This window comes from Physeter macrocephalus, chromosome 8, assembly GCF_002837175.3.
Source record: "Physeter macrocephalus isolate SW-GA chromosome 8, ASM283717v5, whole genome shotgun sequence".
Lineage (NCBI taxonomy): Eukaryota > Metazoa > Chordata > Mammalia > Artiodactyla > Physeteridae > Physeter > Physeter macrocephalus.
The window spans coordinates 3,462,510-3,487,502 of record NC_041221.1 but is presented as its reverse complement, the minus strand read 5'-3'; the positions used below and the strand labels follow the sequence as shown (position 1 = coordinate 3,487,502).

The following is a 24,993-nucleotide window of genomic DNA, read 5'->3' as shown; positions in this document are numbered from 1 at the left end:
TTCTTTCAAACAGCTACCTATGATGATAAGCCTGGGGATATCCAGGCTCTTTCATGCACTTTTTTTTTCCTTTTGTGCATTTTTTAAAAAGAATTAAAAGATTTGTCTCTGAAAGAAAGTAATGTCTTATATCTCAAGGCAGCTTTGGCTGATTATCTGTTCCTGGCTGTTACCTTTATGCTTTAGGGTTGAGTTGTTCTCGTGGGCGGGGAGGCTCTTCTTACGGTGCCGCAGTGGCTCCAGGATGTCCCTTAGTGGGGACTGAGGTGGTTGGCTGTCTAGAAAGGAGGGTTGGGGCCTCGCCCTGGGGTGGAGCTGCATTTCTGTAGCAGACATCCTGCGTTCACTTCGATGCTGTGTCCCCCTCTTTGGGGGCTGCAGCGGGAGGTGCGAGGATAGATGGTAGGGGGAGAGGGGAGAAGTCCTCCACTTGGGGTGGTCACCACCGTCGCGGTCTCTTCCATGGCTGCCGCCCACCCCCTCCAGGGGATGTCACTGGGAGGAGAGGATGTGACAGACAGTGGACTTTCCCACATGTGGCTTCAGGTTCCTGGAGACTCAGCTGCTCTCCAGCCTCATCTCCCTGCTGCACACGCTGTGGGTGACCACCCTGGGGGACAGAGGCGCGGAGGCAGGGGAGCAGCCTCCTCGCAAGCCTGGGTCCCAGGAGCCCCCGAAGCTGCTCGCCCTGCACTTGGTCGACGAGTTCCTCTACGTTCTCCTTGTACTCACGAAGCACCTGAGGTAAGCCCCTCCCCACCGGCCATGACCCCTTGGAGGCCACCTGTCGGCCTCCCCTTAGTCACGGCTCCACCGTAGGCTCTGGGCGGGGGCGGCCATCCCTTTGGTTACGTCAGGAAACCGACTTCACCCGCTCCTCTTCCCGCGTCAACTTCAGGAGGTTCCTTTCAAGACCGTGAGAACTTAGCATGCTCGAAAAACCTGCAGCCTGTCATGCCGGATCATTTTTAGCAGGCAAACCATCTATTGGACTTTGGGATTCAAGCACTCAGAATGTTTTCTAGAAAGAACATATTTTCCATGATCTAAGCCTAGGAAAGTTAAGCTGTTGCCAAACTCGCCTCCGCCTTCATTAGCCTACGGGCTCCCTTATCCATGAATTTCCTTGAAAATTTCAGTATTTTCCCCTTGGAATTACACTCTTGGTTTCCTCAGGGAGAGCTCAGTACTTCTCAGATTCTACGGTGTTACAGAAAATACACCGTGTGCCCTCAGATTTCTGATTCGGGAACAGGGGTATGCTGATTGAGACCAGAGTGTCGATAGCAAATGGACTGTCATCTCAGAATGCAACTTTCTTGATAAAGAACAGGGCGTTTGGTTTTCTGCTGTTCGGAGTTCAGTTGTTGGACTCATGCCAGAGCGCCCGTTTCTTATTTTGGGGCTGTCCAAAGACGCGTTGGTCTCTGAGAACCGATTGCTCTTCAGAATACTGATCGTGAATGTTAAAATCGTGGCAGGCAGATGGTTTTGAATTTTAAGTTCCTTAGAACTCGGAGGGATGTGCGGCCCCGCAGTGCCGTCAGGTTTGGCCGTGGGTGGTGCCGTCCCCGGGCTTTGCCGAGCCTTTTCCCTCGAGGCTGAGCGTTCCTGAGCCGGAGGGGAGCTGGCGGTCCCGGAGCTGTGGAGCGTGGCAGCTGGCACCCTGGCAGCTGGCACCCTCGCCGCAGGCTCTGCCCAGCTCTCCCGGTTTCCAGAGCGCTTCCTGTGCCGCCAGGGTGGAGCTCAGACTCCGGTCCACGTTCTGCCTCCCTGGAGGGGCTCCCCGTTTCCTGCGCTGTGCGCTGGGCTCCACGCTCTGGTCTGTCGTAAAGGGTCACCCGGGCTGTGAGCGGACGGTGTGCTGAGCTGCAGGACGAGGTCCTGGGCTGCCGGACGAGGAGGCGGCCCTGGCTCAGTCCATGGCGTTGGCTCCCGCAGGCCCGCCTTGGCCTCCACCCAGCTCACCAGCTTCTTCGGGGCACTCGACTCCGTGCTGAGGTACCGGGCCACCGTGCTGCAGGCCTTCAGGGACATGAACCGCTTCACCGTGAACGAGACTGTGCTGTCCACCAGGGATGCCCTCGTCCTCCTGCACCAGTGGAGCCTCGTCGAGAGAGACGTCAGGCTCCAGGAGGACCTGAGAGCAGCTGCGGAGAGATGCCAAGTCAGGGAGCTGCTGAGTGAGTGTCGGACCCGCTCCCCAGGCTGTGCTCGCTGCCCCGCGGGGCAGCCGGCGTCTTACCGTCCCTGAGCGGCATGTCTGCAGCTTAGAGACAGGGCCTGTCCGTCTTCGTAGCCCGAGAGGGAGCTGGGGGCCGGCTTTGGGTCCAGCTCTGCCGCTAACCAGCGCTCGGCTGCTACGATAACAGTAACGACGGGTCACAGGGAAGCGCCGAGCGCTCGCTGTGCTCCAAGCGTGGGGACGCGTCCTGGTGGGGCACAGCCCGTGGGCCGCCCCGCCACCCGCATCTGTGCGTGTGTTTGGGGGTGGGTGGAACACCAGTCTCACCGCCTTTTCTCTTTCCTCTCTGTGTGTGCGCGTGTGCGCGTGCGTGCGTGTGCGCGTGCGTGCGTGTGTGTGTCTGATGAACCGCTTCACCGTGAACGAGACTGTGCTGTCCACCAGGGATGCCCTCGTCCTCCTGCACCAGTGGAGCCTCGTCGAGAGAGACGTCAGGCTCCAGGAGGACCTGAGAGCAGCTGCGGAGAGATGCCAAGTCAGGGAGCTGCTGAGTGAGTGTCGGACCCGCTCCCCAGGCTGTGCTCGCTGCCCCGCGGGGCAGCCGGCGTCTTACCGTCCCTGAGCGGCATGTCTGCAGCTTAGAGACAGGGCCTGTCCGTCTTCGTAGCCCGAGAGGGAGCTGGGGGCCGGCTTTGGGTCCAGCTCTGCCGCTAACCAGCGCTCGGCTGCTACGATAACAGTAACGACGGGTCACAGGGAAGCGCCGAGCGCTCGCTGTGCTCCAAGCGTGGGGACGCGTCCTGGTGGGGCACAGCCCGTGGGCCGCCCCGCCACCCGCATCTGTGCGTGTGTTTGGGGGTGGGTGGAACACCAGTCTCACCGCCTTTTCTCTTTCCTCTCTGTGTGTGCGCGTGTGCGCGTGCGTGCGTGTGCGCGTGCGTGCGTGTGTGTGTGTGTGTGCGTGTGTGTGTGTGTGCGACAGAAATGCTCAAGGATAAGAACAAGCCAGTTGGGACAGCCCGAGCCAAAGGCCCCCGGGGCCGGAAGCGGAGACCCGGGGAGGCCGAGGAGGCGGTGGACCCCGGGTTGCCGGCGTCCACCTTGGAGGCGTGCGGGGGCCTCCTGAGGTCCATCCTCACCCACTGGGGGCCCGCGTTTCCTGACCCCGAACCTGAGAGCGAAGGCCCAGGCCCCGGGGACGCCGTCACCGCCCTGGTGGCCGGCTGGGTGCTGCGCTCCGCGGCCGCGAGCCCGCTCGGCCGGGCGGAGACGGCGGGCCTCCTGGGCTGGCTCAGGAGCCGCATCTTGCCGCGGCCGGCAGTCGTGGCTGACCTCCTCCAGGACAGCGCCGTGGCGAGCGGCGTGTTCAGGCTGTACAGCCGGTTCTGCGGCGCTGAGGGGCTGGCGGGGCCCGAGCAGGGCGCGGCCGGCCTCTTCAACGCCGTCATGCTGCAGCTGGGGGCGGCGCACGGCCCCCCCGAGAGCCGCTACCGGCCGATGCTCGAGGCCGTCCACCTCTCTTCTCTGAACGCGGAGGATGCAGCCACGCGAGGTAAGGCTGGTGCTCAGGTCGGAGGCTGAAGAAACGCGGGAGTGGGCCTGGCGTGGGGAGCATCTCCTGTTCCTTAGAGCCTGTCGTAAGCCTTTGGGGGCCCCTCTCCACGGTTCTGGGGATCACGGAGAGGGCCACGGGGCCCTGAGTGTAGGGGGCGAGGAAGTCTCTGCCTTTGCCTTCAGGTGAAAGAAACCTTTAGTGATGGTTTTGCTTACAGTGGAGAAAGATGCTCACATCACAACCTTGTGTCCCACCGGGACGCTGTCCTGCAGAGCAGTGGCTTCCCTAACTTTCTACCGTTATTACCCACATGAAGAGTTATGTTTCATGTCGTGGCCAGGTGTGTGTGTGTGTGTGTGTGTGTGTGTGTGTGTGTGTACACTCGAGCACACACGTGCACAAGAGCACACACATGGGCGCACACACACACAAGTCACACGATTTATGTGCTTGGCGCTTAGCAGGTTCTTAGTAAAGGTGTGACTGCACAGACGAGGGAACAGCAAAGGCTGTAGGAGGACGGGAGGGAGGCTATGACCATGTGCAGGTGGCCCCTCCATCCGGGAGGGCGGACCCTTCACGGGGGAAGAGGGACACGAGGGGGAGCAGGGAAGGGGGCGGGCCCGCAGCGCGGCGGGTGAGCTCACCTGGTAGCCGGGGTGCCCTGCCCTCTCCTGTGGCCGCAGTCGGGGAATTGAGTCTGGGCCTGTAAACCTTCTCACCTGTGCCACTGAGGTGATGAAGGGAAGTGACTCTGGGCCGCTCCCCCCAAACTTCGGTTGTGCTTCTTGGCCTGGGTGGTCAGCACCAAGGAAGAGGCTTGACTTGTAGTAACTTTTTTTTAACATTTCACACACATTCACTCATCACATGAAAAGATAATTTTAAAATGAACAAGAAAGGTTAACCTAGAAGTCAAGCAAAGGCGGAATTAATTTATGGCAGCGCACTGCCATCTGGGGCTTCGCACAGCCCCGGGCCCCCGTGCATGTGGGCGGGTGACTTGTTTTCCGACTGACCGGATTGCGTTCTCATGGCCTTGTCCCTTTGCTCAGCCACTGCTGCGTTCCTGGTGTCTCTGTACATTAAGGACGTCTGGCTGGGGGCCCAGCGGCCAGACACCCTCTTGACCCACGTCCGGATGGTCCTCGACGCCTCGGAGGACGTGGAAGGTGGTGATGAGGAGGCCGTTGTCAGGCTCTGCAAGGACATCGCGGCCGCGATCCCTGACACTTAACCCCCTGCGGCTGGCGCTTCCGGCTCCAGGCTCTAGGAGTCAGGTGGAGTCAAGGGTTTCCATGGAAGGCCTGCGAGATGACAATCTCTGAATGTTGACCAGGTGTCCTGACAGGAAAAGTTGGCTTCGTTTAACTGACTGATAAATAATAAGCTCAAGGGACCACGTGTGCGAAGCGGTCAGGGTTACAGTGGACTTGGGGACCTTCGGGCCGTGAGCCCCGGTCAGCGAAGACCCTTCCTCTTAGGGGCGCATTGTTCCTCAAATACCACAAATCGAGGTGGCGCTTCTGAGCGCTTAAGGGATTCAGGGACTTTAAAGCTGAAGTGTCCAGAGATACATCAGACAGAAGAGCAAGAAGAGAGACGTTTAAAGTTTGCCTTAAGGCTTTAAAATAAAGCTTTGTGTAACTTTTTGAATAAATAAGCCCTGCCAGTGTTGTGTTAAATTATTTTAGTAAATAAAAAGGATGTTACACTAAATCCTTAAAGTATAAAATTGTTTTGACTTCTGCTTTGGAAAGACAGCCTATATTTTTAAAAATTCTTTTTCAAAGGGGGATTTAGAATTTTTTAACTTGTTAATAAATGTCTATTTTTGTTAGGTTTTTGTGTTTTGTTTAATTGATTTAATCACAGGCTGTCTTTATTCTACAGAGGTCAGGATTTGACTTTGAAGATTCCTACGTTAATTGATATTGTAAGTGACGAACGTTGAAGATGGAGTTTCATGAGTTTCCCAGATAAAATTCGGTCCGGATCGTTTAAAGCTCCGCATGTGCCCTCCTGCACACCCAGGGAGGCGCCCAGGGGTCTGCTGGGCCCGCGTGCCACGTCAGCACACGCGTTCCCTGTCTGCCACCTGGGAGGTGGCTGTTTATTTGCCCCATAGGATGTTTATAGCCCTGGCAGTGGCTTGGTTTCAGCTTAAACATTTACACTTTTGTCTCCTTCCAGTGTTGTTTAGACTTTTCTGGTTTCTTTAATGACTTAAGATTTTTACCAAGACAAGAGTAATGCTTCTGTGCATTTGTCCCCTTCCCACAAGTGGGGCTCATCGTCTAGAAAACAAGGAGCATTTACCTCCCCTGTTCCCTCCCCTGCAAAACACCCACAACAAATGTTCTTAGAATATCCTGAAGCCAGAATCCTACGTTTAGATTCAAGTTGGAAAGCCCATGTGGTCCTTTCTGCCCTCTTTCTGCATCTCTGGAGCCCATCAGTCTCCCTTCCCCCATCTTCCCTTCTAACCCACTGTCCCCCAGGCTGGCGAGGCCAGGCCTGGCCCTCACCTTACAGAATTATTTTTCAGTCACCTGGGATGGGGTGGGGTGGGGCTTATGGGCTTTGTGGCATGGTGCTGGCACCCTGCCAGGGGCAGGCCGTTGGGCACTGGAGAACTAGGTCCATCGGGGGGTCTCAGATCAGAGGTCACATGAAGTCACACAGCACGGGATCCTCCTGCCACTTGGGCTTCAGCCGTGCCTGCTGGACCCGACTGCCGTGTCCGGGGAGACGCCTCCCTGGGCTCTGTCTGTGAAAGGCCTTGGGGAGGTCGGAGGTGTGGCTCAGGTCCCCTGACCACAGTCAGCGAGTCTGGCCGGGCACACACTGCCCCATCTTAGTTACAGTGGGTGTCAGTGCGGGGTGGAGGGGGACCTGGCAGTTACTCCCTGGGCATCCTAAAAAAGGGGCAGATCAGCCAAGCGAACTCAGAGTTAATAAAAAAAAAAAACATTGCAGAAGTAATAGCTGAAACTATAAAGTGACATAGTAGAGATCAGTGAATAGTTTTTAATCTTAATTCATACATATTTTACTTTTCTATCCTTCCCAAAGCAAGCATAAGCAGTAAATAGGCAGGTTAAGTGCACTAAATAAAATGAGCAATATTTGGGACTTCCTCCCTCGGCCAGATGGGCTGTTGCCAGCCTTGGGTAAATGCATACATGCGCCCCCTTGTACAGTCACTCTTGACCTAGTTGCACATCCTGCTACCTGTAAACAGGCTTTCAGAGGGCACGTGTGTGTCCAGGTTGGTTTGAGTTCCCCAGCTCACTCAGCAATGGCCCTGGTTTGGGTTGTTGGTTCTGCCATCGAGAGGTTCTGTCTGCAGGGGAGGTTCACTGGGCTTGAAGTTCCTGACGCCAGCTGGTGCTGTGCGGGTCCCCATCGAGGGCCAGTTCCCAGAGGAGAGCAGGGTGGCCCTGGGGGGTGGAAGGGGGCCGAGGTGGAGGGACTCTCCCGCTGCAGCTGCTGGACGGGGCCCGATGCTCTGCCACCTGGCTCCTCGACCGAGCTCGGTAGAGGCGGCGGGGTCCCCTCGGGGGCCCCGTGGTGCTGGGGTTGCTTCCAGACACAGAAGGGGAGGTTGAGGCCGAGACTCCAGGGGCACGTTGGGTGGTGCTGGGCATTGTTCCTGCGGACAGAGCAGAGGGAAGGAAGCATCCAAGCTGCCCGGAGAACTGTCCTTCCCCGGGTTGGGGAGGGGACTCCCTGCTGCCCCCTCCTGCCTGGCCAAAGCCTGCAGGGGAGAGTCACAGGGCGAGAGTCCCTCTGCCAGGGAAGCAGGCCCAGGAAGGCGGTGGGGGCGGGGGGGGCTCAGCCTGGCTCACCAAGGCCACCACAGTGGAGAAATGGAAGAGAAGAGGAAGTGCTCGATGGTGACCCTGACCTTGGGGCTTTCCCTCTGACCTCCTGTCACAGAGTCACAGCTGGCGGAGGCAGGGGTGGGGGGATGGGAGGGGGGAGGTTGACCTTCCGTCCATCCATGTGTTTCAGTGTAGCTCGTCTCGTGTTCGAACCTCACGCCAACTTGTATCTGAGCCAGAAATCCATCCTCCCTGGATGGACCCTCCTGCACTCGAGGTGCTGGTGGCACGGGACACCCCCGCCTGCCTTTAGTTTCATCCGTGAAGTGGGATGATAACTGCCTTGTGGGTATCAGGATGAGATGAGGCCATGTACCGACAGCTGTCTAAGCTAGAGAACCAGTTCAAATGTGGTTATAATTGGAACGTGAATGAAGAAGGCCAGGAAGGGAGCCCAAGGGAGCTAAGCCCTCCTTCCAGATGACTCAGATGATGCTAGCACAATCTTTTTTTTTTTTTCCAGCATGGAAAGAACGACTCTTTGGGAAGCAACTCAGCATTCTCTTTCCTACATCTAACTAAGGATCTATTTGGCCGCCCTGAGCATTCCTTGTCACAAAGTTCCTGGAGAGCATTTTCTGTAGTGAGCCACGCGGCCAGTCAGGGCAAAGCGCGTCATTATTTTGCCCTGTTGTAAAACTGTAGCCCAGAAGATGCTCAAAACCCCTGCGTGCCCACCAGACTGGGGAACCTTCCGCGGGGAGGGTAGCTGAGTATCCTCGCAAACCGTCCCTAGCACGGGGCTTGCTCCAAGTCACCTCGGAAGAGTAGAAAAGAAAGTCAATTTCATTAGTTTGTCCCTCGGGGATCTCTTGGGGGTAAAAATCTGCTTAGCTTCAACGTGAGTTCTGAAAACGGAAAGAATGGATTTCTTCATTGCTCCGAAGCTGGTCCCCGCCTCCCACATGTGACCAAGGGAACCCGAATGACCTGGTGCGTGTAGACCCGGTGCCTGAGACACTGTGGACAGGGCGGGTGGACGAGGGGGTAGGAGAGACAGAGGCCCCTCCAGGCAGGTCTGTGAATCCGCAGATCCACCGGTCCTCGGGGAACTGGCAGGGGGACCCTATCAGGCAGGCGGGCTGCCCTCTGGTTCTTTCAGGGGCTTGGTGGCTCCTCTTCCCCTCCTCTCACCTCTCCCTGCTCCCAGCTGCCTGTGCTGACCCACGGTTCCCACACCCCAGGACTTCTTGGTCCATAATGGCACCCAGCCACCATCTTCCTCTGGCCCCCTCAGTGCCTCGTGGCCCCAGCGCCCCTGCCAGGCCATATGTTTCTAGGGGCAGTGAGTGGCCAGCCCTGGACCAGCCCTCTCCAGGTTGGTTGCCCACCCCTGGTCCCATGAGCTATGGCAGGGAGAGAGGTGGTATAGGGCCCCTTGTAAGCATTGTCCTCAGGACAGCGGTGGCCGTGTTGGGCGGATTCAGCCGGAAGGGAAAGTTGGATGCGGGAGGCCAACTGCGTAGCACAGGAGAATTAACATACAACGAGCTCGGCTCCAGTTACTACTTGGAGCGCATGGATTGTACCTCCAATTTAACTTCCGCTTCGTGGTCTGCAACAGCTTAACTGAGTTATAGTCTGCATACCACAGAGTTCACCCGTTTAAAGTGTATAATTCAATGGTCTTTAGTATGTTCCCTGAGTTGTGCAACCATCACCACAATCTATGTTGGAATAGTTACCTCGTGCCCCAAAGAAACCCTGTGCCCCTCAGCAGTCAGCCCCGCTTACCCTGCCTTCTCCCAGCCCTGGGCAGCCGCTAATCTGCTTCCTGTCTGTGGGTTCGCCTCTTGTAGACATTTCACACCCAGGGAATCGCACCACGTGTGGTCTTCGGTGCCTCACCTCTTTCACGTAGCACAGTGTTTCCAAGGGTCACCCACGTTGTGGCACGAATCGGGGCTTCATGCCTTTTCATGGCCAAATGATATTCCACCTCGGACACGCGGGTACCCCCTGTTTAGCCCCTCACGTGGCCACTTGCCACATACCTCCTCCTGTCCTTACTTACCTCGTCTGCGGGGAGGCTGACCAGGACATGGAGAGCAGCAAGAGGAGGAGGAACACCACGAAAGCTGCCAGGCTCACCCAGAAGGCGATGACGATCGAATCTGTGGGAGGTGGACACGCGTCTCCACGTCAGTGTGACGTCACGGGGCCCACGGCCGAGAAGCGAGGGCCCCCACGTGCTGTGGGGGTGGGGCTCTGGGGCTAAGTCTTCCCGGCTGTGATGGGGGGTGGAGGTACGGGGGCAGATTTTTCCATCAATGATAACCTTGGGAAGAAAACGGGCAGCAGCAGGGACCTGGCGTTTTCCCAGGGCCACGGGCCTCTGGGAGAGTTTAGGGGGCTTACTGAGGGGGAAAAAACAGTAAATGAAGTTGGGTGACACCTCATGGATCTGCTTTTGCGGCTGCAACTGATGCTCAGAGAATGGATTTCCCCTCCTCCCTTCCTCTCGGGAGGGAGAAGAAAGAGCTGTGAGCAACTTCACATGGCAAGACGGCCTCCCCTCCCCTGTGAGGGCTGCAGCCCCTACCAGCCTGGTTAGGGACAGCTTCAAAGACCCCCAAGATCAGAGACTTAGAGAAAAAGATGTGCGCTAGGCAGCAGTGCCAGCCTGCCGCGTGAAGGGCCAGGCCCTTCCCGCTGTGGAGCTGTCACCCGAGGCCTTGCCACGGCCAGCCTGCTAGAGGTGGAAAGAGCTGGTCCCTTTCTTTCCGAGGGACAGGCCCAGCTGCGGGACAGCGGAAGGAGGAAAAAGCACTATTGCAGCTACTACTCTGGCTGTATCTGTGGCCGGAGGTGAAAGGACACAGGGAAAACAGGAAAGATGCTTAGTCTCTTCTGGGCCCTGGGTAGATCCTGGCAGGTCAGGAGGTTCCTTTCTCTGAGACTCCGGGTCTGGAACTTTCGGCAAGTTGCCAGGGAACTGCAGGGGGTATAGTTTCTCTTGGGGGTTGTCTTTGGCTCTGGGCACAGAGGACCAGGCTCATAATTAGTGTCTGCAAGTATCTTATCCCAGACACACTCATGCCCCCAGGACAAGATGCCCCAGACCAGGATATGCTAGGCACCTACCTGTGTGACCAAAGGAAGCCACTGAAGGATGGTAATCAACAGGCATGTATTAAGCACGTACAGGAGCCAGGCTCTGCTGGGGGCTGTTAAGAATTCAGAGGGGGCCAACCTAGCCCACCAGAAATCGCTGACCCCCTTCAGGATGCTGCATCTCTCCCCCAGCATCCTCCTCGGCACTCCTGCTGCACTGCCTGTGCTAGCCCTGCCCTGCCTTCTGTTGGGTTCTGTGCAAACAAAAGATGTTTTTGTGATGGATTCAAATGAAAAGATGTTTATAAATGGGTGAACAAATGAACAAATAACTGAATGAATGAATGATTAGAGATCTATGAGTCACTTGTGGGGTAAATAATAGTAATTTAGTAAAGATCGTTACCTCTGCCCTCTATGATCCAAGACAGGTAGAAGAAGAAACTGAGACCTTGTAAGAGTTGATTTTAGGTCCTAAAAGTGTCAGAAACAGGTAATAAGGAAAAGATGCAATGTTTGCAGAAGGAATCATGGGCCTCCACCACCTAGTAATACATCAGCAACTTGACACTCACACTGAAGAGAGGCAAGGACCGCAAAGCCCCCCAGGCTGAGGCTCACATCCTCTCTGCTTTCTGTCCCTGACCTGAGAAACCGCTGGGGGTGCCCTAGAGCAACAAACTGTTGCAGGGGACGTATGGGCTCCTGGGAGATAGGAAATGAGTTTGTTGCCATCTGTCTTAAGCTTAAGGACTTTTTTTTTTTTTTAATTTTTATTGGAGTCTAGTTGATTTACAATGTTGTGTTAATTTCAGGTATACAACAAAGTGAATCAGTTATACATATATCCACTCTTTTTTTAGATTCTTTTCCCATATAGGCCATTACAGAGTATTGAGTAGAGTTTCCTGTGCTGTACGCTAGGTTCTTATTAGTTATCTATTTCATATACAGTAGTGTGTATACGTCAATCAAAAGAAGCCTCTGACTTTCTCAGTGTTCCTTGCCTGCTCACTGTGTATTATTCCACAATACCTGCTTCGGTTCAACTCTGTCCCAAAGAGTCACAGTTTATTGTCTAACCCTCAAAGTATAAGAGTATGTATGTTTTCAGAAAATATGGTTTGGGATTTTTATCGTATAAGGAAGTTTCAGATTTCTGCAGACACTAACGCTCTTTTACTTTCATGAAAGTAATGCAGGATTTGAGGTCTTTGGCACCTACGTAAGTCCCGTCAGAGCCTCTAAGAAAACAGCTTCCAAACCTGAGCAGCTGAGACGCCCCCTCCCCTCTCCCAGGCTCACACTGTCTGTCCCAGCCCTTGGTCATTATCTCCAGATGCTGAGCAGGAAATGAGATGTTACCACTCCCGGAACACAGCGTCCTCAGAGAAGTGAAATTTTAATTTCGCCAGACCAAAAAGGCGAACAGTAGCCACTAGCTGTTTCCTGTACTATATTCTATTTCATCGTGTTCTGTTGAAAAAGGCAACCAAGAAAATAGGGTTTTTTTCCTCTTCTTCCTGAAGGTTCAGCCTAAGTGCTGGAGAGAACATCCTGTACCAAGGGTGAGAGCTGTCATTCCCCAGTGTTGGAAATGTTTAAACATCCGTGGGCTTGTCTTTACAACAAGGAGCACCAGGCTGGCTTGACAATGAAACTGGTCCAGCCACGGAAAACTCCCCTTCCCTTCCCTCCTCTCCAAGGTCCTAGAATAAAATTAACCCCAAGGTTTTTCCCTTCTTGGGGAATAATAACGGGGTTAAGGGGCTAGGCTCTGGAGGCTAACAAATTCTGACTTGGTCATTTCCTAGCTGTTTGATCTCAGGCAATCGGAGATTTTTACATCTCTAGATTTATTAACAGATAAACTCCTTATCTGTTAAATGGGGATAATAGTATGTGTTTTTTGGCTGTTAGGCAAATGAAATGATATGTATATGCAATGTACATGGCACAATTCCTTGTTTAACGGTCGTGAACCAATGTATAAATAGAAGTAATATTATTTTAGTTACGAGGGCTTTGTGGCAAGTAATATCACAGCATCCTTCAAGCTCACTAAAATGTAAGCTACGAGTAAAGGTAATGGTAGCATAGACTGCTGGCTGTCAATCCTAATGTTTGCTTTCACATGCTTCCATAGTAATAGAACCCCTCCTTTTAGCAGGTCACATGGTTTCCTGGCATGAAGACTACATTTCCCAGCCTCCCTTTCGGTTAGTAGGGTCATGAGACAAGGTTCTGGCCAAAGAGATGTGAGTGGAGCAGTTACAGGACAGCTTCTAGGAGTCCTTCTGCAGAGATGGCTGGATTTCTAAAACCCATGTCCCTTCTTATGCCCTTACTCCATTTTGCTGCCCAGAACATGGATGTGATGGCTAGAGCCAGGCTTGGATGGCAGGGATGGCAGAGATATGAGCTAGAACAAAGCCACTTCTTGAAGATTTCATGGAGCTGACCTACCATCCCATCCTTCAAACTTGTACATGAAAGAGAAATCAACATCTGTTTTATCTGGAACTCTGTTAATTTAACCAATTTAACCAATTTTCTCTATTGAATCTGTAAAAAAAATTGACTTTTTAAATGAACATATCAAAACTGACAAATCCAAATGAATGCGGACCTTCAAAATAATCATCCGCTCTCTACCACAGAGTCATCTAAATTTTCCTAAAATACATAACGATGATCAAACATTTATAAATTCTTCTTTTGCAATTACCTTGAAGGACACACACACACACACACACACACACCAATTTTGCTACTTTATGAGATATTTTATTTTTGACACCCAGCTGGTATCAGTCAGCTTAAGTCCATTCACCTGATTGGTTTCTGGGTGATTCTTAACTATTTCCCAGAAGCAAATCCACTCTCCAAAGAAATACATAATTTATCACTGTGGACATTTCATAGAATGTGTCATGGCCACCAAAGTCATTTCCAAAGTAAGAGTTCCAAGCAGTTTTTGAGCAATGACGGACTCATTCCAGTTTGGCAGCTCCACATGGGGCTAGCTTGATGGGAAATTTGTTCCAAGGTAAACATACTCATATCTTTGTTTAAAAATCACTTTCACTGCTTACGTCATGTCCATGGGACTGACCATTTGCTGAAGACCTAAACGTCATAATTAAAGTTGTAACCTGAACTTGATCCCCTCTGACCGAAAGAGAAGAGTTATATATAGGTCCTTTGTTCAATCTTTACCCTGAAGTCTATGCATTGTGTTCAGAAGAGATTGGTTAGTGGTGTGTTTTTGTTCTTCCTCTCCTAGCTGTCAGAGAAGCAGATGAATAGACTGCCTTATTATTATTTATTTTTTAACATCTTGGAGTATAATTGCTTTACGATGGTGTGTTAGTTTCTGCTGTATAACAAAGTGAATCAGCTATACGTAAACATATATCCCCATATCGCCTCCCTCTTGTGTCTCCCTCCCACCCTCCGTATCCCACCCCTCTAGGTGGTCACAAAGCACCGAGCTGATCTCCCTGTGCTATGAGGCTGCTTCCCACTAGCTACCTATTTTACATTTGGTAGTGTCTATATGTCCATGCCACTCTCTCACTTCGTCCCAGCTTACCAGACTGCCTTATTATTGAAGCCGCCAGAGGCAGTGCATCAGCAGAAGTCAATACGGGCTATGACAAATTCTTCCTAACCCCTAATTAAAGGAAGAAGACATATTGACCTGAGAGGTAAATAATACAGCAGTAAAGCCAGACACTACCCAAGGAAAATCGATTCATCTCACTCCTCCCTGCAAGGGAGTACTTGAGTAGTTATCTGGAGACTCATCGTATTAAAATAATCTGCATGGTTGCTATAAGATTGGAATATGGGACTGTGTTTTTCTCCAAAGCTTAGCCGCTGAAAAGGGAACAAATAGAAGATCAAACGTGTAATCAGTCTGTTCAGGCAGGGTCTCAGGAAACAGATTTGCATTTTCCACCTTTCTGACAGTGCTGGGAAGATTCTTAACCTTTCCGTGAAACAGAAGCCACGTCTGAAAAATCACAAGGGTAGCAATCCTTGTGACGTCCCTGTAACAGAACCACACCAGATTTTAAGCCATCCTGGGAAAGGGCAACCCACAGCCTTCAAGTCAGCACTGAATGCTCATAAAAATATATCTAAATCCCTAGATGTTTCCAATTATCTGCCCAGCCATGATGGAATAAATTGCACTGTCTAGGCGTGAACACAAAAATCTTAAAATCCTTCCTGCTTGTTAGGTTAACACATGAGCTCAGGGATTTCTTCTTCTATTTCTGTCTTCTCTACTTGACATAGGAGTTGAACCCAGCCTGGACTTCGCCATGTCTACCAGCTGCCCTAGGTGACCTTCTAGTGAGACGATCTGAGCGAGCGCTTTGCCTCTTTGCCCAAAGCATTCCAAGCATCTTTCTGTCTTTGATGTGCACCCCTGCAGAGACCTGGGATATGATGCTTTCTGATTTGTTTGACTGGGTTGGCGATCCAGCCCAGAGGAACTGGCAGGGAGAGAAAGTCACATTTGTCAGTAAAGGAGGTCACCTGCTTGCTGTGGTTGACCTCAGTCCACCCTCACCTGGACTCACGCTCACCTTACCGTACCTTCGAAGCCAAGTAACAGAGCATCCCTGAGACTGCCCAATGCTGCCTTTGGCTGATCAGCACAGAAAACAAAAGGGACACAGTGATAACGGGAGCACAGAGATTGGATGAGGGAGATTTCTGCTTTTGCATTTTTTAGGCTTTTTCTTTTTTAGTGAACTTTTTTGAATTCAAATACTAAGGACAAAAATAGGCGAGACATCTTTACTTAACACACAACAGTGGAAGAAGTTCTTCTCTCCCCAAGGCCACTGCTTATAAGAGCAAAATTCTGGAAACATTCTATATGTTCAAAGATACATATTTCTAGAACACCATGCAGCTATTTGCAAAATTTTTGTGAAAGAATATTTAACAACATGGGAAAACAAAATACTGTGAGGTCAGTAAGAGCAGGGTACAAAATAGCATACACAGCCAGATCTGATTTGAAATATATCTAGGAGACAGGATGTGCATAGTGAATTCTCTCTGTCTGCTTCAGCTGATGGCCAAGACAAAGGTGCCACTATAGACTGAATGTTTGTGTCTCCTCGCCACCATTCACATGTGGAAGCCCTAATCTCCAGTGTGATGATTTTTGGACGCGCACGGGGCCTTTGAGAGGTAATTAGGGTTAGATGAGGTCATGAGGGTGGAGCCCTCATTAGGATTAGTGACCTCATAAGAAGAGAAAGAGACACACATACACTCTTTCACCATTTGCACCAAGGAAAGGCCCTGTGAGCAGACAAAGAGAAGGTGGCCATCTACAAGCCAGGAAGCAAGTCCTCACCAGACAGAGAATCTACTGCCACATTGACCTTGGACTTCCAGCCTCCAGAACTGTGAGAAATAAATGTCTGTTATTTAAGCCACCCAGCCTGTGATATTTTGTTACAGCAGCCCAAGGAGGCTAAGACAGGGCTTGACTACTTAAAATCTGACTTGGTGATGCTTGGCTCTAAGGAATTTTCTTTAGAGACAGTAGATAGAATTTGGAGTCCCCCGAGACCCTCATCTTGTAGGAGAGGGTGCCCTGCCCTCGAGTCCATGGGGACAGTCCAGGGCACTCCCTATGTGTCTGTTGTATACTTCCCAGCCTGCAGACCTGTGGGAAATAAATTTCTGTTGTTTATAATCCACCCGGTCTATAGTATTTTGTTATAGCAGCCTGAAAGGACTAACACAGGCTGCTGTAACAAAGTACCGTGTCTGGGGTAACTTAAACAACAGGAAATTAATTTTCTCACAGTTCCGGAGGTTGGAGGTCCAAGACCAAAGTGTCAGCAGGGTTGGTTTCTTCTGGGGCCTCTCTCCTTGGCCTGTCTTTCACTGGGTCCTCCCACGGTCAACCCCCTGTGTGTGTCTGTGTTCTAATCTCTTCTCACAAGGGCACCAGTCGCTCTGGATTACGGCCCAGCCTAATGACCTCATTTTAACTTAATCACCTCTCTAAAGGTCTTATCTCCAAATACAGCCACGTTCTGGGGTACTGGGAGTTAGAACCTCAACATAAGAATTTGGCGGGGGGCCGGGGGACACAATTCAGCGTATAACACCAAGGAAGGACAAACTTGGAAGGGGTTCAGACCTCCCTGGAGGAGATGTGGTTTGGCCACTGGATGGCAGAGGGGTTGGGTCGTTCAGCCAGGCCTGAGCTTGCCTGGAGCTGCTGGACAAACCATGGAGAGCCCTCTGGAGGCCTGGTGGGTGGGGGGGCTTTGAGGGGGAAGGGAGGGAGATGGAGGAGTTGTGGCGCCTCCCCCACCAACCACAGGTTGCCCGGGGGCTTTGGTTTCTTTGTCTACATGGCTGCAGAGAGGTTATTGCCACACCGAGGCTGCAAGATCTCAGGGAGACAGTGTTCTGGGCCAGGGACTGGGGCTAGTTCCCCCAGACGTCCCCACGCCCTCACTGCTGAACCCCCAACCCCGGTGCTCCAGCGGTGCCCTCCAGAGCCCTCTCCTGAGAAAGCCTAACACGTGCTCACTTTAAAGAAAATTCCATCGTTGATCACAGAGCCTATTTTGAAGGGCGCATTCAGAGCTGAGAGGCAATAAATTGATAATTGGTGCAAATATTCATCATAAAAATTAATAATGTGTGCAAGAGCCGCCTACTTCACATTAGTTTATTCATTCATTAAGGAAACAGCTATTGTGTGCCTACTGTGTGCTGGGCACTATCTAGGAGCTCCGGGGAGAGAGAGAGAGAGAGAGAGAGAGAGAGAGAGAGAGGTGGACAAAGGTTCCTGCTCTGCTGGATCTGACATCCTGGTGAGAATCTGCCCCCTGATCATGACAAGTGTCCTGGGAAGAGTCCTGAGGCATCAGAGCTGGAATTTAGGTCCTGGCTCTGTGACTAGTCAGCTGGGTGACATTACGTAAGTCACTTGGCCTCTCTGAGCCTCACATACTTCTATTCCCATGGCTGTAACACTGGAGCACGCGCATTCGTTCATTTATGCGGCCGCTCCCTCCTATACTGTGAACTCCTAAGGGTAGGGATCTTTTCAGCTTTATGCTTCCAGCCCCAGCACATGGCTGTTTCCTGCCCACGTGTCACCACTACCCTACTGACCCTCACATTTATATGTTCACCAGAGCCATTTTCTTAGCCAGCAAATAGGCCCTTGTCTCTTCCCTGCTTACAATTTTAAATGACTCCCTGCAGTTTACAGGGATCCTCCGAGGCTGGCCTGCAAGAATCTGGCCCCCGGGGATCTGGGGCTCATCCTTTGTCACGCTTCCCAAAACACCCTCCCGGAAGCACATCTTTTATATACAGGAGTGTAACTGTTCTCTACCCTGCGCCAGCCCCCTGAGTAGCAGGCAAATTCCCATCGATTTTTTTGGACTCAGCTTTGCCACATCTTCCCCGGGAAGCCTTCCTTCACCTCTTACTTCTCCCAGGGGTGTCCTTCTCTGTGCTCTGTGGGCAACTTTCGCAAATCTCCAGCCTAACACCATTAACTGAATAAACGTTTATTACTGATCAGTATCTCGCACTTGACGGGACAGTTGAGGATAAACAGAGGGACCTGCTCGATCTCTTCCTCGAGCCAGTGTCATCTACAAAAAGGGTCTGGTCTAGACTAAGAGAGACGCCAGGGACCAGACGCAGCTCATCAGCACGGAGTGGACAAAATAGCTCTCATGCAACATTTGGGGGGAACTGGGAAAATTTGAATATAGACCGGAGATTAGATGATACTAAGAAATAATTTTTGAAGAGTTCAGATGTCCTGTGATGTCCTAACTTTTAACAGTTTCCTAAATTTGCTGGAGGAGTGTCATGAGGTCTGCAACCTACTTGGAAATACATCATCACAAAATAGATCAACATGGTAATAAAATAAAATAGTTGTTGAAAAAAAAATCGAGGACGTGGATTTAGTCCATTTGCTTTTATACCTCCAGCTCCCGGTGCAACTGTCTGACGCATAATGGATAGTACAGAATTTTGACTGTTGAATTAACCATGAGCAATGGCCAGAAGGTGGGAAAAGGTATGGAGTGTTTCTGGTCTGGTGCGGAAGTGGATGTCTTTGAAAAGATTGAAAACAAAGTCGACAGTGCCTAATTTCAGAGGGACTGCCAGGAGGAAAAGGGGGCTTAGACCTATTGGGGAGGGCAGGGGCAGGGAAATGAGCAAAGGGCACGTGGTTGAGCCTGGAGTCCCTCCTATGCAGGGACGCCGTGAACAGTTACACAGGCTGCACACTGCTCAAGGGACCCCACCTGAATGGGTTGTGATTAGCTGTGTGCCCAAAGGAGGAGGCTTTTCTCTAATTTTCTCTACCATGGGGGTTAGTGGCAGCCCTGTTCCTATGTTTGTGGGGCTTGAGGAAGGAGAGGAGAATTAAGATGACCATCCGATGTGCCTGGGTTTCTCAATATGCATCCATGGGACAGTCCTGGGCAGACCTAGAAGGTTGGTTGCCCTCAGGAGAGTGCAGCAAGAGAAAGAAGAGGTTGAGGAGATGGAAGTGAAGATGGAGAGAGACTGAAACCAGGGGGAGGAAGGAGATGAGCTTGTAGGTTGATGTTTTCCAAAGGGAGCAGAAAATGGAGTCATTGTCACCAGCTGATAACACAACTTCCCGCAAGCTCAGCGGCCTGTCCTCCCCACCTGAGCTCTGCTGAGCATGCAGAGGAGAGGATGTCCACTTTCCCACCCCCTGGACCCAGCCTCATACAGATACAGACAGGCCCAGGGAGGAGAGAGGGGACCCAAGGGAGTTCTCCGTTTCCCCTCAGCCGCTCCAGGCAGGAGTTATTACAAAACAGCACACAAAGTAGGAGTGCCATTGTATGTGGGTGTATAGGTGTGTGTGTATGTCCATGCAGGCACACGTGTATGTGCCTGTGTGCACATGGGGATACAGACACAGAACGACCCTAATTGGCTAGGCACCGAAACGTTAACACTGATTAGTTTTCTGACTGGTAGAGTGAAGTAATGTACTAAGGAGCATATCAACCTTTAAAAAATATATTTTAAAAATGTGGGCATAGTAACACACCATCATTTATCTATCCCATCTCCTGTTTCTGCCTATGACATACAGTGCTGCGGTGAACATCGAAATACATGTATCCTTGTGGACACATGCAGGCATTTCCCGAGGTGGATGCCTGGGAGAGGGGTGCTGAATGATGCCTTGTGAACCTCTGCAGCTTCTCTGGTCCTTGCCAAGTTGCTCTCCCAAACGGTGAACCCAGATTTCATCCCATCAGCGGCATTTGACAGCACTCATTTCTCTGCTTTTTACCCCAACACTTGAAATACCAACCTTTTAATGTTTGCTGATCCAGTGGGTGGGAAATGGTATCTGATTGTTCTTTCCCAGGGCATTTCCCTAATGACTTTTGACACTGAGCATTTTCTCATGTTCCTTGGCCATCTGAGTTCCTTCTGTTATTGTCTTTACATATCGATTGCCCATATATTTCTATTATTTTTGTTCTTGCTGATGGATGGGTTGTGTTGACTTGTGAAATAATAAAGGGGTTTCCATTTTAAGAGAAAAATGGTATTTCCAAAGTAGTTTCCAAAAATATAACGGAATAGCCACTGCAGTCTCTTTGTCATTCCTGGAATACACCAGGCGCTCCCCTGCCTCAGAGCCTTTGCCCTTGGTATTCCTGCTGCTTAAAAGGCTCCTTCCCAAGACATCCTCAAGGCTTGATCTCTCACCTCTTCACAGGTCACCTTGGAGAGGCCTTTACCGACCATCCTAGTCAGGGTGTCAACCCTTCCTTGGGCCCCAGCTCTCCTAGCCACCCCTTCCTATTTGATTTTTCTGTGGAGCACATCTTACCATCTGCCATATTTTTGTTGTTTATTGTGAATTGAAGACTGCCTCCAATTTTTAATGCTTCTCCCACTAGAACCCATCTAATTCCCTCCTCCTGAATCTGGCCTGGCCTTGCTAATTTATTTGCCCAAGATCACGGAGCTAGTAAGTAGCAGAGCTCAGATGTGAATTACAGCGGACAGGCTTGGGAGTCCACGCGCCTAGCCCTGACGTAGCCACGGCCCCATGGCTGGTCGCCCAGAAAAAAACAAGACAATTAATCTATTCAGGGCATAAACACCCTGGTGGGGCAGGGATTTTTGCCTAGCCCCAAAATTCTTTTCCAGAGACATTAGAAATTAAATTCAGATAAGACATGAAGCCTGGGATATGTGAGACACAAACAGGAATAAAGGATCCCAGAAGGAGCCCCTCTCCCTGTGGGTGTCAAAGATTCCTGATATCTAGGGGTTGGGTATAAAATGGTATCTGATATCCATTGTAATAAATCTGGAGTTAACTTTCTAAGACACTAGGACACTTTTGAGACAGAATATTCTTTTAAGATGGATTTTTTTTTAATAAATAAGATTTAAAAATTATTTTATTTTTTTAATTAGTTAATTAATTTTTGGCCACACCACCACGTGGCTTGTGGGATCTTAGTTCCCCGACCAGGGATCGAACTTGGTGCCCTTGGCAGTGAAAGCACCGAGTCCTAACCACTGGACCACCAGGGAATTTCCTTAAGATGGATTTCCTGATAGAGTTTAGTTTATTTGTTTGGGGTTCCAATAAGCTGGGTGAGTTTCTTCAAACTGTAGATATCATGTTTTCTATTGTCTGTATGCAGATATGGGAGAGTTATTTTGTCAGTCCCCTAAGATGCATAACTTGAATCCTTGCCATGAAAATACCAATGGATGTTTATTCTTCATGGGAGGGATGGCCCAGCAGCTGGCTTCCCCCTGTAGGAGTCAAAAGCCCCCAACATCTAGCTTGTCTGGGGGGTGGCAAGGCAGTGACTCGTCTCTCTGGTAAGATTCCTCTCTGAGATAATCTTTACTGGGTTTGGGAGTTTGAGGAGGAATTTCTTATTTGACCTCATTTCTAGCTCCCCAGGTTGTAAACTTCCAACTCTAGTTCAAGTGTGCAAGAAAGAACATCTCAAACCTCATGCACAATTTGGAGAACACCAGCCGTTTTCGCCAGAAATGGAAGTTGTTTGTGGGTAAGGGGGGAAGGGCAGAGGACTGAGATCACGGGTTCTAAGATTCTAGAGTTGCTAACGGTCGTCCCACCCAAAGCAGCTGGGAGACTCTTTGGAGCCCAGGTGGTGGCTGAGAGGGGTGTCTGGCACACAAAAGGGCAGGAGTGTCTGAAGCTGAGCCAGAATTTTATTTAATTCATGTCAATTTTAAAAAGTCTTTCCTGAATGCAGATCTACATGTTGTCCAGATCAATATGTATCCCGAAGTTCTGAACTTTTGATAATATACTTACGTGGGCTTTTATTTCAAATCTGCCACTTTCTCCCTATTACTGTATGTCTCCCTTATTGTGAGTCGTATGTGAAAAAAAATCTGCATTTTAATGTCATGATTATATACCTTGTAACAGAAAACACACGCCAAATCTGGTTTCCCCCCAGAGGTTTTGCTACAGTGCCAGGGATACAGGAAGTCCTCAGCAAACATGAAACAGAAGTCCTCAGCTTCTGCAAGTTGTAAATGCAACATGAAACAGGAACACTTCCTAACCAGACATTCTATAGGACTTTCCCCAAGGGCCCTGCCAGGGATCTGCCTCCTTTTATTAAATGGTACCATCCGAGTGAATTTCAGTTTTGAGCTGGTGTGTAACAGACTCTCTTTCTTTTCAAACGAGAAGCATCCGGTTCCTTCTAAGGACTGCGTTCATTTTTTGAAGGACATAGTGTGTGATGGTAGTGCAATCCCAAGGAACCCAAGGGACTTCAGAATAGGCAGAGAGGATGGGCTCCTGAAACTGAGACTTTGTTTTTGTTTTGTTTTGTTTTTCATGTACATTCCCTCAGTTAACTCATTATCTCGACGGACTGGTTGGAATAATCAGAGGAGATTGCTGACAAAGTACCAAGTTACTCAAGAGATAAAGACTGGGCAGGCGCAAGGAGGAAAAGGATGTTTACTTGTCTGGTTGTCCTTCCTGAGACTGTGAAGATGAAGCACTGGTGGGTATTTTAATAAGAATTCGTAAGACACACATCTTAGGAGTGGACGCAGTAACTCTCTCCCACATCTGTATAGAGACAACAGAAAACGTGAAATCTGCAATTTGAAGAAACTCGTCTAGCTTATTGGAACCCCGGACAAATCTAACTCTATCAAGAAATCTATCTTACCAGTAGATTCTGCCCCCAAAGTGTCTTAGTTTCTCAGGAGGTTAGCTCCAAACTTATTACAGAAGATAACAGATACACCCTCCATTCCCTTATATCCATGAGTTCAAGTCATGTTCTGGCTTCCCGGTGACATCTGCTGTAGTTCTTAAGTGAATGGAGAAAAGTCATTTGGGCCAACCCCCAGCCTCTGCCTGGCCAGCTTTCCCCGTTCGGGACTCACGTTTGTTGGCTTTCAGCTTCTTCTCATCCACGGGAATGAGGTCCAAGTAATCCAGGTAGTATTCGTAGCTGTAGTATGCGGTAGAGGCACTGGTCCGGTTGGCCATGCCTGCGGCACTGGCAGGTGGCCCCTCCGGAGCTGCTCAGAGCTCTACCAGGAGGTTGCCCGGCTGATTTCTGTAAAATCATCCAAGTGTGTCTGTGGGTCTCCGGGGCTCAAGGCCTGCCCACTTATCAGAGCCGCTGGGCTCAGAGGAAGGTCAGAGGGGTGGGCCTGACATCTTCAGTGTTCAAGTAGAGCGTTCCATCCTGCCCTGCTTGACGGAACTCCAAAACAAACAGAGCTACAAGGCTGGAGCCTGCAGTCCCAGTGCAGTTCCAGGTTGGCCCTCAGCGTCAGGACAGGAAAACAGATCCCCCAGGGCCCCTTGAAAGGCAAGAAGTGGACTAGGATTGGAAAGGACAGTCACTTGTTACCTTAAGTACTTAAAAAGTTAATCAACAAATCAAAAGCCTGGCCGTGTCCTTGACTTGCATGAAGGCAGTGCTTGGTGCTGTTAAGCAACCAGCAACTCACTGGCTAAGATTCCTTATCCGAGGGCCTGAGTGATGTCAGCCCTGAACTTGCAACCTCTCGTGTACACATCAGCAATTAATAAAACCAAGAGAACACCCCACTCCAACTGAGCACACTTCCCAGCTTTCATCTGAGCCCCCAGGAAACAATCAGTCAGCTGCCTCTGTTCAGACAGGCTGTTATTCGTGTCAAGATGCCACATGGATTGTGCTCTTGGGAAATGGGGCCCCAGGGTGAATAGGGTTCACCAGCCCTCTGCTGACGGCAAACGGACAAGGGTTCTGCTGGTCGGGGCCTGACCCCAAGTTGTACACTCACTCTCCGAAGAGCACAGATGCAATCAAGAGGGACATTCCAAGTGCTGGGAAAGGGCAGGACAGAATGTGGGAGGGTCCCTAGAATTAGTTATGAAATCAAAATGCACAGAATGATGCAGACTTTCCCTCCAGTATACGGACTTTCCAGTCTTCTTGGTTCAGGTCTGCACGGCCAGGGGAAAGCTGCGCACTGATGGTGTAGACAGTGAACCCAGATAACTTCAGGCCCACCTGGGGGGCCCGCAGCATTCCGTGGGGACCCCTCCTCCTGAACTGAACCTCGGGGGTTCAGTCGATTAGAAAGGGAGAAGGGAGCTCCTGCGTTTCCCAAGCGACGAGATGAAAGATCCACTTGAAAAGACGCTCCGCACAGCACGCACGTCCCCGTGCACGTACGTCCAGCTGCTGCTGTGCACGTGCCTCCTCCCAGGAGTAACTCCCAGTCCTTGGTTAAGGGACAGTAGAGTGTAGGGGACACAAGCATGGATTCTGGAGCCAGGCTGCCCGCTTGGCATCCCAGCTCGAGCTCTTCCCAGCAGCGTGGCCCTGGACAAGTGACTTAACCTCTCTGCAGCTGGCTTTCCTCATCCGTGAAGTGGGCAGGACCCACAGCATGTGTCTCCCGGGCAGGGGGCGGGGGGGCTGGGAAGTACGATCGGACACAGCCAGGCACGGGACTCACAGCAGCCTTGTCCGTAGGAGGCGCCCGTAAATATAAGCTGTTGTTGTCCCCTGCCAGCAAATGTGGCCTTTCCTCCCACCCCACCATGCTTCTTTTCTCATTTCTCACCCTCCATCGAGTCCATCTCCTCTTCATCTCTCCTTTCACCCCCACTCTCTCATAATCCATCCATCTCTTTCTGTGTACGACACCAACCTTGGATACAGATGAACTATTTCTTGCCTTAACTATTCACGTTCTCCAGC

The 24,993-nt window shown here is 51.0% G+C and overlaps 2 protein-coding genes across 2 annotated transcripts in view; one reads left to right on the top strand and one right to left on the bottom strand.

Moving 5' to 3' along the window:
* URB1 (URB1 ribosome biogenesis homolog) overlaps positions 1 to 5,561 on the top strand; it is a 45,322-nt gene extending 39,761 nt beyond the window's left edge. The window contains exons 21-24 of the mRNA XM_028493068.2: positions 547 to 744; positions 1,942 to 2,183; positions 3,168 to 3,737; positions 4,796 to 5,561. Coding sequence (XP_028348869.1) covers positions 547 to 744; positions 1,942 to 2,183; positions 3,168 to 3,737; positions 4,796 to 4,977 — 1,192 coding nt within the window. The 3' untranslated portion in view covers positions 4,978 to 5,561. The remainder of the gene's footprint in view (positions 1 to 546; positions 745 to 1,941; positions 2,184 to 3,167; positions 3,738 to 4,795) is intronic.
* A 1,380-nt stretch (positions 5,562 to 6,941) lies between these two features.
* On the bottom strand, positions 6,942 to 23,279 carry MRAP (melanocortin 2 receptor accessory protein). Its single transcript, XM_055086345.1, has 4 exons — positions 23,174 to 23,279; positions 9,642 to 9,741; positions 7,671 to 7,673; positions 6,942 to 7,395 (listed from the first exon to the last, which is right to left on the bottom strand). Exons 1-4 carry the CDS (start codon positions 23,277 to 23,279, stop codon positions 7,032 to 7,034), a joined length of 573 nt encoding a protein of 190 aa, XP_054942320.1. The 3' UTR covers positions 6,942 to 7,031.
* Positions 23,280 to 24,993: the final 1,714 nt, after the last annotated feature.

What these genes read in the sequence shown, in the direction of transcription:
- MRAP (XM_055086345.1), bottom strand. Translation starts at nt 23,279, where the DNA reads ATGGCCAACCGGACCAGTGCCTCTACCGCATACTACAGCTACGAATAC. An exon ending in GAAGCTGAAAGCCAACAAAC is followed by an intron (nt 9,742 to 23,173) that starts GTGAGTCCCGAA and finishes CACCTCCCACAG; the next exon opens with ATTCGATCGTCATCGCCTTC.